This window comes from Platalea leucorodia (assembly GCF_965183815.1).
Source record: "Platalea leucorodia genome assembly, chromosome: 5".
In the NCBI taxonomy this organism is placed as follows: domain Eukaryota; kingdom Metazoa; phylum Chordata; class Aves; order Pelecaniformes; family Threskiornithidae; genus Platalea; species Platalea leucorodia.
Genome location: NC_138827.1, coordinates 72,363,954 through 72,379,685, shown reverse-complemented (window position 1 = coordinate 72,379,685; position 15,732 = coordinate 72,363,954). Strand labels below are relative to the sequence as shown.

The window sequence follows — 15,732 nt, the reverse complement described above, 5'->3', positions numbered from 1 at the left end:
AATACAGACTAACCATCAGTAAAAAAAAAAAAAAGAGACAGAGCACAAACTAACCTCACTTCTTACGCACCCAGTTCCATGCACATAAAAGTACCTTATGAAAACCATATTTCTGGTCATTCTGATTAGGAAATCCGATAGCCCGTGGCATGAACTTCTCGAAAACAAAGGCTGCACTAAATCAGAGAGGGAACCAAAAAAGCCTGTATCATTCCTAGGAGCTGCTTGCAGGCCTGTTGCAAACAGTGACACTAATAAAATGAGGTGTACAACCTCTGTACCCTCTTTATTACAATGCCCTACACTATCCTTTGCTATTAGCACTTGGCAGGGACAACAAAGAAATAGGGCCAAAGACAAATGCTGAGTCCTACCGTGTTGCTGATGCCTGAAACAAATATCTCTACCCTCCCTCCATGCTCTTTCCCCTTCCTCAGATCCACCTCATGCACTTGAGACGCTGCCCACTGGCTTTTGCCCATCATCTGCCCAAACCATGCCTGCTCTGTACTTGGTGTATGTCCTCATTCTCAAAAGGTGCTTGGACTGTGATAGAGGGTCTTGGGAAGCTCCTCTCCTTCCCATCAGGAATTGAAATGCACCTGGATTGGGTGTTTCCAACCTTTCTCAATATTTGCATCCTTAACATTTTTGCACTGCCTGTGCGAGCCCCATCGAGAAATGCCATTTGCTCAGATGCTGCATAGTAAATACGGACTTGCTTTCCTTAACCGTCTTCTGCAGACCACTCCCAACAGACAGGGCTGCCCCAGGGCCTACCAGCTGTCCTCAGGCAGCGTTATCTGTTGTCTTTGTAAAAGAGGCATGAGTGATCCCCAAAGCATGGCTTTGGCTCAGATCACCGTTTGTGGATTTCTCGCAGACTTTCCCTCTGTTAGTGAGAGCTGAAGAGAGGAAGATCCCCTGACATAAAAGCAGAAGACCCAAGTGCGCCATTTAAATTCTAGGAATCCAACCATTTCAACTCTTCGTTGGATGGAGAATGACAACCTTTCAGGCTAATGTGAAAAGCTGAATTTATACAGATACAAACATTTTGGTATAGTCGAGATTTCCTGCCTGTTGAAAATTAACCTTCTTATCCAATAAAATGTGCTTTGGGTCATGGCAGTGAGCAGATGTCTATAATCTCCTGCACGTGGAGAATTTCCATAACATCAGAATTAGCAAGAAGTAAATGGGGGAAAAAACCCTGAATGGAAACAAATGGAAGACTGACGTGGCTGCGTTCTACAAAGTACATTCTGCAGCTGCATCACTGCTCTGGAACAAAGGGGAATATAATTATTGTTGTTTTACTTTCATTTCCCAGTAGCAAAGCAAAAGCAGAATAAAAGTGATTGTTATTTCTGCAGGAGAGAGCTGGCAGAGGTGAGTATATGAGGTCACGCAGGGAAATATATGAGGGAACTGTTTCTTAAGCCTGAGTAGCTCATACACCCAGTAAAAAATAGATCAGTAAAGTTCACTAGTAGCACTTTGTTATTGCAGAGCTGAGGCAAGGCTTCTGAGATGCCCTGAGGATAAGACTCAGCCACACCTGCCGGGGTAGGGCAGGACTTGGCTGCTGTTGCTGTGGGCAAGGAGTGATAATTGCTGGGGGGAGGCTCTACTTCTTTTGTCACGGCTGCCCCCCACACCGGCTCCCAGCCTTCCTTGGCGGCAGCAGCCCCTCCGCCCAGGGCACTAGCGAAGGTGGAACGGGCACGCAGGAGCTCGTGTTATTTCTGTCTTGATCAGGTCAGCATCCCTCCCCGACTTGCTGCAGCGCTGCCACCAGCTTCTCTCCCCTGCTCCAGAGGCAGAGCTGCCACGCAGGGCAGGGCAGGGCAGGGCAGGGCAGGAGGCAACGGGCCTGTTGTGCCCCAGGGGAACGAGAGCTTCATGTGGTTCCCAGCACTCCTGGCGTCCCTGGCCCCCACCGACGCTCCCTGGCTACAACCTCATGGGAAATCTGACTTCCTTGGAGCTGTTCCTGGGAGGACTTCAGAGGCCTCGGGCTCCCACCAAAGTCATTGAGATCTCTGGATACAAAGAGCTTTGCAGGACACTTAAAGCCCCACGCGCAGATAATAAGGCCTGGCTAGCCAGCCTCTCTTTCCTGTGAGCTAGTCTTGCTCAGCCATCTTGAGCAAACAGCAAGCCACTGCACATAAGCACAGTACTCTCTTTCAGGGAGGGACCTTCTCCTTGTCAGTAACTGTCCTAATCTCCTAACCCTTTTCTGAGGCAGAAACCCCCAAGGTAGCTGCAGATCCAGCCTGGAACATGGTGTCTGCCTCCGGCTCGCAGAGGAAGCGAGGTTTGTAGTGGTCCCTCCCTGTAGCCAGGAGTTTCTAGGTTCATTTGTGGGGCCAAGGTGATTTGCCATAGAAGCAGGTGCTCAACCCATACGCTACTTGCCTCAGTTTGTTGCTTCCTCCTTATTTATGACAGCAAGAAATGAAGCTCGTCGTTCTCCTTTCTTTGCATTTTGGAGGTAGTTCTTTGGCCACAGAGGTGTAGGCCTTGCACCGCTTTCTTACTGGCTTGCAAAAATCATCACTGTGGATAGAGAAAAATAAATTAACAAGAATTAAGTAAGGAGGAGAGATACAAACAACGAAGCAACTGAGGTGCAGGATGGGTCCCACCAGTCTGTGTATAACAAAGTGCTGGAACCAGTGAGGTCCCACAGTACACTGCTTGGTGCTTTAAGCTACAAGATGTGTGTTGCAGCACTGTAGAGGCTGGGATGCTCATTCTACAGTGTTGGTGCTGATGTGGAACCCCTTCCCAAGGCCAAGGCAAACCCAGGAACACTGGGAGTGGAACCAAAGAGGAGTTCACCACTGGTGACATGGCATTAAGTTGAGTTTAGTTGCACTTTGTGTAAGACTTTGCCTCAAAGCTGCGGTGACCGTTGCCCAAGGGAGCTTGCAGTGCAGTGGTAGCACGACCCTAGCCGGCACAGCTGTTTGTGCTCCAGAAGGGGAACTGAGGAGAGGAGAACCGAGTTCCCTCCACGTGCATAGGCAGAATGGCTGCCTCAGAGCTCAGCTAGCATTTGGATGGCTAGAAAGGGAAAGAAAGATAGGGCTTGTTGCTTGTTTAAAGGAAAGATTTAGTACTTTCCTTCTGGTCAGGAAGGGAAGGTGACTTAGTGGGGGTGATACCCAGTTCTCGGGACCATTTTGCATTAATTTCCCTCTGTTCTCCACACGGACAAGCATCCATGGTCCTAAAGCCTCAGCATCCTGCTGCCTGCCTTAGCAGCCGTCAGGCCACGGAGCACCAACTCCCTCACCCTTCCTCGAATGTCTCAAGTGACTCAACAGTCACACAGGAGATGAGAAAGATGAGATCAAATGAACAGTGTCACCTGTGCACAGGTACAGTGTAGCTACCATTTGTATGGTGGTGATGCCAGTTAATGGCTCAGCTTGAAGTTCCCAAGATGACCGGAAGAAGGGAAACTAGAGGAAAAGCTCTTCATTGCAAAGTAAAAAAATCCCAGACAACTCCTTCAAAATGAAGTTCTTGCATCAGGAGTAGAAAAACACCAGGAAGCAAAACAAAGGAGACTGCAGTGGAGAAAGGACCCGTCTCTTCCCAGCACCTTGCCTTCAGGAGGCATAGCAGGCCGACGCCTGGGTCAGGCCAGCCAGCGGGGAAATTTGCAGGGTCCTTCTACTGACTTAATCCATCTCTTCTAGTTCTGCGGGACAGGACAGCAGCTCTGGGCTGGGAAAGCTCCTGCTTGTAAGAATGCCGTGACATTGTCTCCTCATGGGGAGGGGCAAGAGTGCAATGGTTTCTGTGGGAAGGACAGGGGGTTGCTATTAATTTTTGGCCCACCCGCAAAGGTTGTTGCTTGCTGTGTTCCTCCCACAGGCCTGGTTGCCATCAATCCTGCGCTCTACCCAAGTGCAGCCCAACCAAAAGTGAAAAAGTATTTAAATGCCTCTTTCTCCTGTTTTCTTTTTCCTTTTTTTTTTTTTTCCCTGTCCTTTTGTTTTTCTGCATTTAAACACTTAGCAGACAGATAAGCTGTGACAAGAGGCCACGTAAGGCCTACTGCTTTGAAACGCCTACAAAACTATATTTAGCTGCCAATACAAGCATCTTAACTGGCTGACCGTCGAGAATGGGCAAAAAAAGCAAGCAGAGGCACTGCATTAATGTAGCAACAACAAGTCCTAATCATTTCACACAATTATCTGATAACAGAGCAGCGTGCAATCTGTCACATGCCTAAGGTGTCTGAAAGTCCTCTTCAGCCCTCAGTAATGAAGCAGTTCCTTATCCTTCAACCAACAAAACACAGCTGCAACAGGGGTTTTCCCTTCATTTCTGGGAGCATGTCTTATTACTCATGGCCAATAATACCATGAAAAACCCACAAAAGACCATGCTTTTTGTCATTAATATGATCTTTAATAAATGGAATAATGCACCATTTTACAGCAAGCCTTTTCTTGTAGACCTAAAGAATAGCCTTTTAAATGTTCTTATCCAATGTCTCTGTATCAATACAATCTCTTTATTTAGGTTTATATATAACAAAGCAATTCTTACAAGTATTCATAGAAAACTCTGTAGTGGCTTTAACAATGTCAGCTTTCATAGTGGCATCCACAGATGATTAAAAAACAAAAATTAGCTTTTTATTTCATACTCACACTGTTCCATGAAACACAACTTATACAGCATAGCAAGGGTATTGGGCAGCTTATACGAAAGAAATAACTGAAAGCAATTATTTATAAATTCATACATGATATTTCCTCAGTCATTTGAGAGAAAAACCAAAAATACCCGTTAACAAAAGGGTTCTGATGAGACTCCATATTCTAGGGTTTCTCCCCCTCTTCCCCAGAAAAGCTCGCTCAGAAAGTAATGCTCTCTTTACAGTCTTTCATAAGGAAAATGGCAGTTTCACATCTCCTTATTTCAGCTTCTACAGAAGACCGAACCCTAGAAATCAGTCTTTGCCATGTTCATTTTCCTCTTATACTGCATTTGGGGGGAAAATAATCAACAGCGATTGTAAAATATGATTATAGCTTATATAAATGTGAATAGAGCACACTTTCCTCTAGAGACAAAAAGCAGACAAGAAACATTACATACAAACCTTTTTAAATACTTTTCAACAGTGTGAAAGAGAGAGAAGAGTCACAAATCAGGAAATTCAAAAGTGACAAATGAAAGTCAGCTATAACTTGGACTTGCCTGTTTCTTTGTTCTTGTGACTTTTCACAAACGACAGAAACATGAACTATTTTCTTTCCTTTTGAATAAACAAGATTGAAGTGTGATACTTCATGATACAGTTCTGAAGCACAAAAAAAGTGAATCAAGTGCTCTAGAAATAAACCTCACACATTTTTGCTCTGTCTTAAAAACAAGTGAATGGGCTGCAAAAATTGACTTTTGGGAGACCTTGAAACTAGGAAGTTACAAAGGCAAATTATTTCTGCTTTAAAATAGTTACCAGGCAAGATGCTATGCCCCCGACGGATGTATGCTCCTGTAATGTATCTGCAGAAGCCTGCGAGAACTTTGAAGAAATCCTTCCTTACTGTGACAGGTACTGCGTCTGTTGAAGCATGACCTATGCACTGAAGTTAACCAACTGAATGACTTGCAAATTTACACAACTGCTGATCAACAGGCTTTGAAAAATATCTGACAATTACAATATAAATTAACGTAACTTTGACTAGTTCCTGGTTATTATGCACAAATGCAGATTAAACCACAGTGAAATAAACAGAAATGGGCACAAAAAGTAATTCATATTTGTAACGCACCACAGCAGCCACTAAATCAGACCTGCATGAAGCCCAGATCAACATTAAAGGGCTTTGGTGTAAATAAGGATTTATCTCGAAGCCTTCCACTCCCACTGCTGCAGTCCCACTTCTTGACAATAACCACAGCTGCACTGGTACTGACCCAGCCTGACAGCCTGAACTGAGGCATCGGCTAACAGCCCTCAAGGCATTGGCAACCAGGCTTCGCCCATGTGGTCCCACCTTCGCTTTCCCAGGGCTAATCCTCCAAGGAAATTTTTCAAACCACTGCCAGCAGAACCCAACCCTCCTTTGCTCATAATCAATGGCAGACTCCTCTTTGATTTCAACAGCATTCAGCTCAAGCGCTAGCCGATTAAATGTTGATTTCCTCAGATATACTTATGCCAAACAACTCCATTTTGATTCGCAGGAGTGCCTAAATCTGTTATCTGCAGAAGTGGAAGTTCTGCTACCAATTTTAGTCAGTACAGAAGAAACCTCAAAATGAGAAAGCTGATCTGTTACTATTTCACATCAAAACTGAACCTACCCGGGGTGGGGGGTGTGTGTGTGTCAAAAAAGGGATGTATTTCTACAGCTACAGTTTTATATGACAATATAGAAGCCTAAAATGTACTTGGATTTAATGGACTAAAATACTATGTTTAAATGGCAATCACATACGTAACTATAGCTACTAGATAAAAAAGCCTTGTAAAAATTACCATGTATTAAGTATTTTGGGTTATTTGTTGATCTTTAAGAGAGGTACCTTAACTTACTCAGCTTCAGACAAAGTTTGTGCATTCCCAGGTTTCTCTCTCTCTCTCAAATCCATTCCACCTAAACAATCGGTGACAAGTCTGTCATGGGAGATCTTGCACTACTGAACTATATGTCACAGTCTGATCCCAATTTTACTGTGATGCACTAAAGACAACTTAAAATGGCATATGAAAAAGAACATTATACTTGCTACCTGTACTACCATCTGATGCTGTAACTCACAGAATTTAATCCTGGAATTTATGCACAACATAAATATGCATCTAAATACATACAGAGTTTACATAAAAAAATACGTATTTGGCTTCATTGCAATATGTATAGCTTTTTCACTGATAAAGGCTTAAAGTTGAACAAAAAATAATAAGCACATTAAAAAAAGGAGGTGGTTATAATTACCTGTTAAAATGAATAGTGGGAGACCAGACAGAAAAATTCAAATAATCCAAATTTATGCAAAATACTAAGTTGTCCAGTCTATAATCCAACTTTCATAGACTAATCAATCTTATTTCAATTTCCTTTGATAAGCTGCTCCAAATTTTCCAATTGATATCAAGGTCATGTATATGCTACTGTGCTTGGCAATTATTATTTTTATGACTTAAAACCAGCCTGTTTCAGCAATGGGAACTGCCATCATTTTTATACAAGTAAAAATTACAGCGCAATTAATTTCTCCTGTATTGCCTAAATATGTGAATGTTAAAATTCTCCGTAATTAGGCTGGAACTTTCCATAATGACATTTCAATGGCAGAATGGCTATGATCTTTTGAATATTTTTCATAAAAGAAAATTATAATCTGAACATAGGCTTAGTAATGTTATATTAGTGGACTTTTTAACATTTAAAAGAGGAATATCATTAGAGCAAAATGCACTGAACACTGAAACTATGGCATATACAATGTATACATAGATAACTTTTAAGTAACAATTCATTATTATTAAATTTTCCCCCATAATCTATTCCACACAAATACAGAACTTCCTTATTCTCCTTTCTGAGGCAGGCAGGATTAAAGATTTCTTTTAGAGGAAGTTGACAGGTGGGAAAATACGTACTTTCTAAACATGTTTATAAGGTGGGGTTTTTTTGTTGTTTGTTTGTTTCCTGAAACATGCCAGCATCCATCTTGCATTGTTTTTTGTCCCCAGTGCACTGAAAAAAATGAAACTCTGTTGCCTTTGAAAATTAGGTAACATTCTATATGGAAACAAGACACAAATGAAGGGCGGTGAAAAACCAAAACAAAACCAGAAATGTTCTTTGTTTCTGAGAATATTCTACTGATGACAATATCAATTGGTTTTCTTTTAAATTAGGAATTCCTTTACCTTTAACTGTGCAATTTAAGTGCATCTTGGAGTTTCAAGAAAGGCATTTTTAATACTAATTACTTAGCACATGAAGCTATAGAGCATTATAAGCAAATTCAGGGGAAGTGTTGCAGATAATCTGACTTGTAAATACCAATTTTAGAAGAAAATAAATCTGACTATGAGGCATGTCTGTTCAAATGGTTAGAATTCACATTCTAAAAACCATGTTATGTTGGTGAGTATCTCTATTATAGGAAACAGAAAAAGAGACAATGCATTAACGTAAGCAACTCTTCTGGCTTCTACTAGCACGTCATTTTCTAAAACCAGTAAGATTTTGGATTTTGGCTTATATATACAAACATCACAAATGTTTGCTCTAACATTTTACTTGAATTATACATTATAAATTACCATAGCAAATATTCTACTTTTGCCTATTTGACAGTGGCACAATTCATAGGTATTTACACTATCATTCTGTTTTCATTTTGCTATATTTATCTTGTCTGCAATATACATGACAAATTGATAGAAAATTATCAACTTTCATCATTATCCTTTTTTCTTAAAAAAACTCACAAAGAAAACAAACACATTTGTCTCCCCTGATTGTAGTACATTTATCAACTATCCATGTGTCTGATGTGTAGAATTCTCTCTCTTACATGTATTTCATTTGGTTTAGGATGATTCCTCATCGTATAAGATACAATTCAATATAATTTAATTTACAGAGAAAGTATTCTGTGGAGATTGGATTATGTGCTGTGAGCAAAGAAAGGGCATTACTAAATTAAGCATTAAAACCAAACTGCTATTCTGATCTCATCTAGCTGTGCAGAATTACAATATTTTAGTACCTACTTAAGAGTTTGTTTTGACTGACCTTTAAAAGTAAATAGTTTTTCTCTATTTAATCTATAGGGTATTTTGTGATAAAGTACATACTTCTATCATGTTACAAATTATATTTATCCATGGTTGATTACAAAGCCAATACTTTCTACTAATTATAATTCATCTCAAAGGCCTTCCAGCAAGTGACAGAAATAGATAAAGGAAAAGAAACTATTATGTTTGCTTTAAGAATGTTTAAGGAAAACTGCAGAAGAACATTTTCATCTGGTATTAAAATGATTTTGATTGCATTGAGCATAAAAAAGTTGGATTTCTTACAAGGACTGGCCTGAAAAGAAAGGCTAGAAGACTGCTGCAAATCTGTCTTAGCAGAAAGAAGCAGTAGTCAGAGCAAATAACTTTTCTCTCCCCAGAGTGTTTCAAGTTAGATAAGAGTGTCCTAAATATGCTTTTCAGCCCACATTCTGAAATGCTGATGGATGATACATGCAAGGCAAAGCAAGAAGTCATTGGGAAAGGAGTGAAGAATCTTCAATATGCATGATACAGCGATCATCACAAAACAACATACTGTACTTCAAATGGAGACTCAAAGAAGGCCAAAAGAGAAGAAATCTACAGCCAGCCTTATGAACAGAATGCCAAAAACTCTGATTCAGGTCTTGAAACCCAGCTGAGCAACTGGCAGGTTTTCAACATCTGGGATGCGAGGTTGCAGCAGATGGGAAGCCGGAGAGTGAATGAAAAGTAAAACCAGAGAAAAGCTGTATTTTTTGAGAGGGGAGATATAATTGTGTATTTATACAGGCAGATAACAGAATTACGCCTCAGAGACGAAAGGTACTCCTTGAACTGGTGCTTAAAGAACACAGGGAGCCCAAAATGTGTCTCATGGCTTGTATTTCTACAACTACACTTAATCAAAGTCTGGATTTATAGAGTTATCTCTTGGAGATATCTAGGAGAATCTAAGAAACAATAAGAAGCATTACAAGAGAAAATCATAGCAATCAAGCATAAACAAGTGAGTTTGGGAAACAGGGAGAATCAGATGCAGCAAGGCATATATTATGCTAGTTGTATCATCAGATATAGAAGAACGGGGTTGGCAAAGTTTACCTCGGGGCGGGGGGGGAATATAACAGCAAGGACACAAATGAGCTTGAAAGCACAGAGCATCTGTTCCAGTCAGCTGAAAGGAGACAGGCTAGGGGAGGCAATTGTTTGCTGCCAGTATCCTGCCACAGGAGTTTGGCAGGCTGACTGAATAGATTTTCGTTCTTTGAACATCACTGGTTTTCAGATACAGTGAGATAAAACTTCACTCAGTACCAAAGACTGACATGTGTCATATCTTTTTTATCTAAATAATTTTTACTGAAGCGTTTTCAATCAGAAAGAATATTTCTCAGGTGGAAGGGTATTTCTTAGGCAGAAGGAGGTCCTGACCAATAAGGAAATTAATTTTCTTTCAGTAGACAGTAAAAACAATCATTCTAAAAAAAGGTAAGGTTTACTTGAGATGGTGAAAAAACAATTTATCTCAATAGATATTACATTCATGTTCACCAACACCTAAAATCAACGTGCATACAAACTCAAAGAAGGGTCTAAGCAGAGGGGAAAGAAACCCCAACCCTCCCCCACAAACACTCATACCCATGAATTTTAAAAGCATGCAATACATTTTAAAAAGATGAATGAGGGGCTCTAAAAACTCTGAAGGGAGGAAGAGTTTCAATTCAGCAACAACGGTCAATTAGGATGCACCTACCTGCGTAAGTAATCGGGCTGATTTTACCCCAGACTGTCTATAAGGAGGTAAATCAGGAAAGATTTGTGACTCATCACAAAACTGTTTTGTGCCAAATAAGATTAATGATTTTTCCGCTGTGTAAACAAAATACATTTGCAACCTATCTTCACTAGAGCTTTTAAGTATGACACTTATTAAGATTTCTGAATAAAATGTATTTTTCAAGGTACATCATTAGTGATCTAAATAAGGTTTTACATAAATAGAGAGGGTGAAACTGCACACAAAATAAAATGGAAAAAATGGCTGACATTGTTTCCTTACATTTGTTCAACGTTTTGTTATTCAGAACTTCACAGGCTGGCATCTACTGCTATAAAGGAAACACATTTTAATTTGGAAGGATCAAAGGCAAGGTACTGAGCTCAGATTTTTTTTTTTTTGTTCCTTTTTAAAAGCCCTTTCAAGTTGGGGAAAATTCATGCATTGTCACCTCAGAGCACAATGTGATATAGGCAGCTGCTTCAAGCTGGCTACGGTGTGCAAAGTTCACTGTCATGACTGGCTGACTGCTCAACTGTCAGGGAAAAATTAACAAATACAAAAAGGGGAACATGTGGCAATTTTAGAAACACACTTTTCAATAAAGCATACTGTGAACTATAGACTATTGCACATTTCAACATGACACAAGAAAAACAGGGGGTTCAAAAGAGAATACACTTTTTAACATAGAAATATACAGACTAGCTTGTGCACAGAAATCAAAACATGGTTACAAGACACCACTGCAGTCAAACCTGTCTTATAGTCTGCTTATGATCTTAGTGACCTTAAGAAACTGGTCCAAACTGATTATCAGCAATACTTTTTTTTGTTACTTTTTTTAAAAAAATATTTTGAGACCACATTTTTGATACACATATATATATTCCGTGGTCAAAACAGACAGACTTAACTTTAGCGATACTAAATAAAAGTGCAAAAACGTTCAAAAAATAAAACAAAATAAAAAAATATGGAAGCATAAGCTAAAAATTTTCTGCATAGCTGAAATCTATTTAAAGCGAGTCCTTGGTAGGGGTTGCTGACAGGAGGAGAAAGCAGTTTTTTAAAATGTCTTCTGCGTGTTTGTTTCAAATAATGCAAAAAAAATGTCATTTGTCGGCTTTTAAAGTATTTCACAGGCAGTTCACTCCTGCGTCCTTAGATACCATTGTGGTGGCAGTGCCTCCTTCCGCAAGGTAAACAGCAGTGCTGGATTTGGAGTGGACTGCCCGGTCACTGCCGTTATTGTTGACCTCGCAGTGCAGCGGCTCAGTGGAGATGACCCACGTTGAAGGACGCCACCGCTTAAGGGAGTACGGAGTTTTCACACGTTTCTTGATCTTTTCTCCTGAGCCCGACTTGCCATCTTGTGAGGAGTCACCTACTGAAGACATACAAAAAAAAAAACCAAACAAAAAACAAAAACAGAGTAGAAAATAGTATTACAAGGAAGATAAGACTGGAGAGTCCAGGGTTGTTACTCATGCAAAACAGAACAAAAGAACAAAATCTTATCACACAAAAGCCTCAAAGCAACTGTGTGGCAGAGGCATGATAGGTATATCAACTACAGCAGCTGCCACTAAAACAAGGGGTCAGATTCTGTTGTCTGTCAGAAATTACTTCAGTGATTTGTGTTACCTTGTGAATTCACATTGGCATCAAACAGCAGAATCAGCATTTGACATTTGAGGGGCTTTTGCAATCATAGTATCTTATATTGCCTGTAATGGGAGGTACAAAAAATGTCGCTACTACAGGACAGCAAATGCTAAACTTTTAATAGCATAATTAAATCATAGGTCCCCTAATCCTACTTCACCTGGCAAAGCATTTCACCTGGAGACAAAATGGTCCATTCTCTGTCAAGATCCTAAGTCAGGATTTGGGATGGTGGGTTGCAAAAGGAACTTTAATGGTAAAATGGTAAAATTTCAGCAGTAGAAATCTGATTGTTAAAAAAACTTTCACTTTACATAACCTTCAAACTCTTTCTTTTAACTTAACCGTCAATTAAAGAAAGTTACTGCAATAATTTTTTTTATTTACCTCAATAATGATTTCATCTCAAGTCAACATGTTAAAACAAAAATTAAGTTTTCCTACTTAAAAGGAAGGCTTAAACATTTCACTGCTGAATATTCAACTACATTTCTTGAAAGATCTGTTCTGGTTTGTTTCTAAACCTTTTCTTTCCAAACATGCCTGGCACCCCAGATTATTTCACTAGTATCACAGCGTCTGTCTAAACACAGTCAGAGGTTTGCAAGCATCATTCAAAGACTACTGTGCATTCTGGAAATATATTGTCTTAAAAACGCACACTAGGAAGCCTTTCAAACAGCTCCAAAAGGCCCAAAGACAAACTCGGAGGATGTACCTAATTTAATGACATGATTACATTCTTACGGTAAAAAGGAGAGCCCCATTGTAACCTCTTAAATCCTTGGCCGTAAAACTCTTAAGGCAGTTATTCTGAAGGAGACTATTAAAATCGATTCCTTCTCTAACTACTTTGATTAATTTTTAATATGTACGTGGTAAACTGACAAAGGATTGCTATAATTGTTGGAGCTCAGGCAGCAAAGTAGAGAATGCCTGACCGTCTGTCTAGGCTGGGCTAATACAGTAAAATCAGTTGCTTTAAAAGTAATGAAGTGTATAAGTAATTATTATAATAAATTATTTTAGTCAATGCATTTTAGAGCCAGCTACTCTTAGCAGAATGAGGAAAAGTAAGGAAAAGAAGGTATAACGTGCCCCTGAAGGAAGAAATAGGAAGCTTTTTCAATACGCTTTGCAGCTGCCAAAGTAGGTGCTGAAGTAGGAATAATGAAAGTTCGAAATTACTCCCTTCCTAGAGTCAGAGTAAATAGGTTATAAAGGGACAGATTTATTCCATGTATGTGGAAGGAAGACAGTGACCTAACATGTGCTGGAGTTTATGGAGACAGGACCTTATCAAGAAGATTGAAATTGTGCTGAAAGAAATTAAATTTATATGGGATTGAGTAAGTATGCTTTGAGGAGGGAGAGGAGACACAGAAGTATTTTCTATTCAAGCAGATATACATAGTTATTAAGTGAAAAAGTGTCAGGGAAACTGTTCAAGTTCTGTGGGCACTTACACTGCATACTACTGCTATCCAAACTATTTGTGGCTGATAGATCCAGCGAATTAGGCCTCTGTGCTCTTCTAGTCTGGGTCTGCCCAGGATTTCTCGCTACATTCTGGATACTGACTGTAGATGTGTCTTGCACTGGACACGGATTACTGTTGTTGTTATTGGCATTTGTTCGGCCATTATCTAGTGGTCGCTCTCTCCTGTCTACTAGGCGGTCCAGAACACCTTCATCATGGCCAACCTGCTGCTCCCGCCTCAACAAGGGTTCATGCTCATCAGGGCTTGAATTAATATTCAGCCGACTATCCTCTCCACTGAACTGGTTCTGAAGCATTTCCTGGGCCCTCTGCGCTACCGAACTGGTTGTCTGGCCAGACGGCACTGTCCCGTTGGCGTACTGGGTTGTGCCAGCATGAGCGTTTATGCTGTGGCTTCTCCCAGCCACTCCGTTCATGGTAACTGTCACGACATGAGGTTCTGCAGCATTGATAGTGTTCATCTTGGCAACGCCTGTTTCCACTTGCTTCAAGTTTGATTTGTGCTTGCCACCAAATTTTAACCGTGGCTCCTTTGTTGAATTTTTGGTGTTTAGGGGGAGGCTAGTAGGCCTCTTCGGAAGGTTCTGTTGCTTGGGTAGAGGATAGACCTGAGCAGATGGGACATCCGGAATCAAACATGCTTGACCATTGCCAGCTTGTGTGAAGTCCTGTTGTCCTGTCACCTCTACTGCAAGTTTTATCAGCGGATACAGCAAGCTGGAACTAGTGCTGCTGAGTGGATCTGGCCCGCTAAACTGCTTAAGTGAATGTTCCATCAGATTCTCATCAGAGCTTTCTTTCAGGTTCTTATCGACTTCTTTTGGATCCAATTTATTTGTCTCTAAGTCCTCCTCTGTTAGCTGCAGACAAACAGGGGTGGGCCCACCTGGCTGCATGACATTTGTAGTATGTAAGTTTGTTTCATCCGAATAAGGCATTTCGGATATGGTGGTCATGCCAGTGCTAGGAGTGAGGCCAGTTGTATTGGTGGTGGTAGTATTGGTGGACAAACTGGTGACACTTGTCTCAGGACTAGGGATGCGAGCTTGCGCTTGTTGCCGCTCATAGTTAATGGAGTTTCTGTTCTTTTCCCCTGAAGTCAATGGTGTAGTGGACATTGAATGTTCAGAAGAAATGTTCTTCACTATGCTGTCAGTGTGGTGGATTGAATCTTCAATGTAGGAAGAGGAAGAGTAATCTGGATATGGCCTTATCTTTGATACACGCCTATGATGCGACAGATTCCTTTAAGAAAAAATAAGTGATATTAAGATCATATATGTAACAATCACCTCATATTATAAAGCCTGTCATTTAAGAGAGCCGAATGTCTTTCTGTTTCTTTTCATGCATAAACTAAGGACAGACACAGTACAAACTGAGATCTTTCAGTATCTTCCTTGAAAAATCCTGGGTAGCAGAAAATTAGTTTTACTAGGACAGCAATTTTGCCATGGATGTTATTTATACAACTAAGTCACATAACAGTAATTTTCTTCTAGTTGTCCAATATGCTGTTTGTCCAGTTCACTGCTAAGGTACTGCTTTAGTTGCAGAGAAGTAATGCTGAAGGAGGTAACAAGAACTCAACGCACAAGATGGAGAAAGCGATGCTGGGAAGAAGTCACAAGGTCCTAAACCATGAAAAATCTATTATTTTAACAACTTAGGTATTCTACGATTTGACATAATTTTTTTCATTACAATAAACACTGCCACATACAGCAACATTACTCTTCTCTCAAACCCACATCCCTAGTGTATACTATTAAGCAGTAACGTCAGTTCTGCAAATTCTCACTCCCTCTGGATCATATATAAGCAGAGAATGCGCAGCACCTCTCTCACTGGGGTCAGAATAACAATGACTTAAATGATGGCCCTGCGGTTCTTTAACTGAAAAGCTATAGGTTTGAGACTCGGTGATTTCCTGAACTCATATTGCCTGCAAATTCACAATTTTTAGAAGAACATTTTAAACAGAAGCTTTAT

The 15,732-nt window shown here is 40.3% G+C and overlaps 1 protein-coding gene across 1 annotated transcript in view; it reads right to left on the bottom strand.

Annotated features, from left to right (window-relative positions):
- Window positions 1-4,444: 4,444 nt before the first annotated feature.
- BMPR2 (bone morphogenetic protein receptor type 2) overlaps window positions 4,445-15,732 on the bottom strand; it is a 112,789-nt gene continuing 101,501 nt past the window's right edge. Inside the window, exons 12-13 of the mRNA XM_082311795.1 lie at window positions 13,706-14,985; window positions 4,445-11,961 (exon numbers count right to left, since the gene is read on the bottom strand). Coding sequence (XP_082167921.1) covers window positions 11,711-11,961; window positions 13,706-14,985 — 1,531 coding nt within the window. The 3' untranslated portion in view covers window positions 4,445-11,710. The remainder of the gene's footprint in view (window positions 11,962-13,705; window positions 14,986-15,732) is intronic.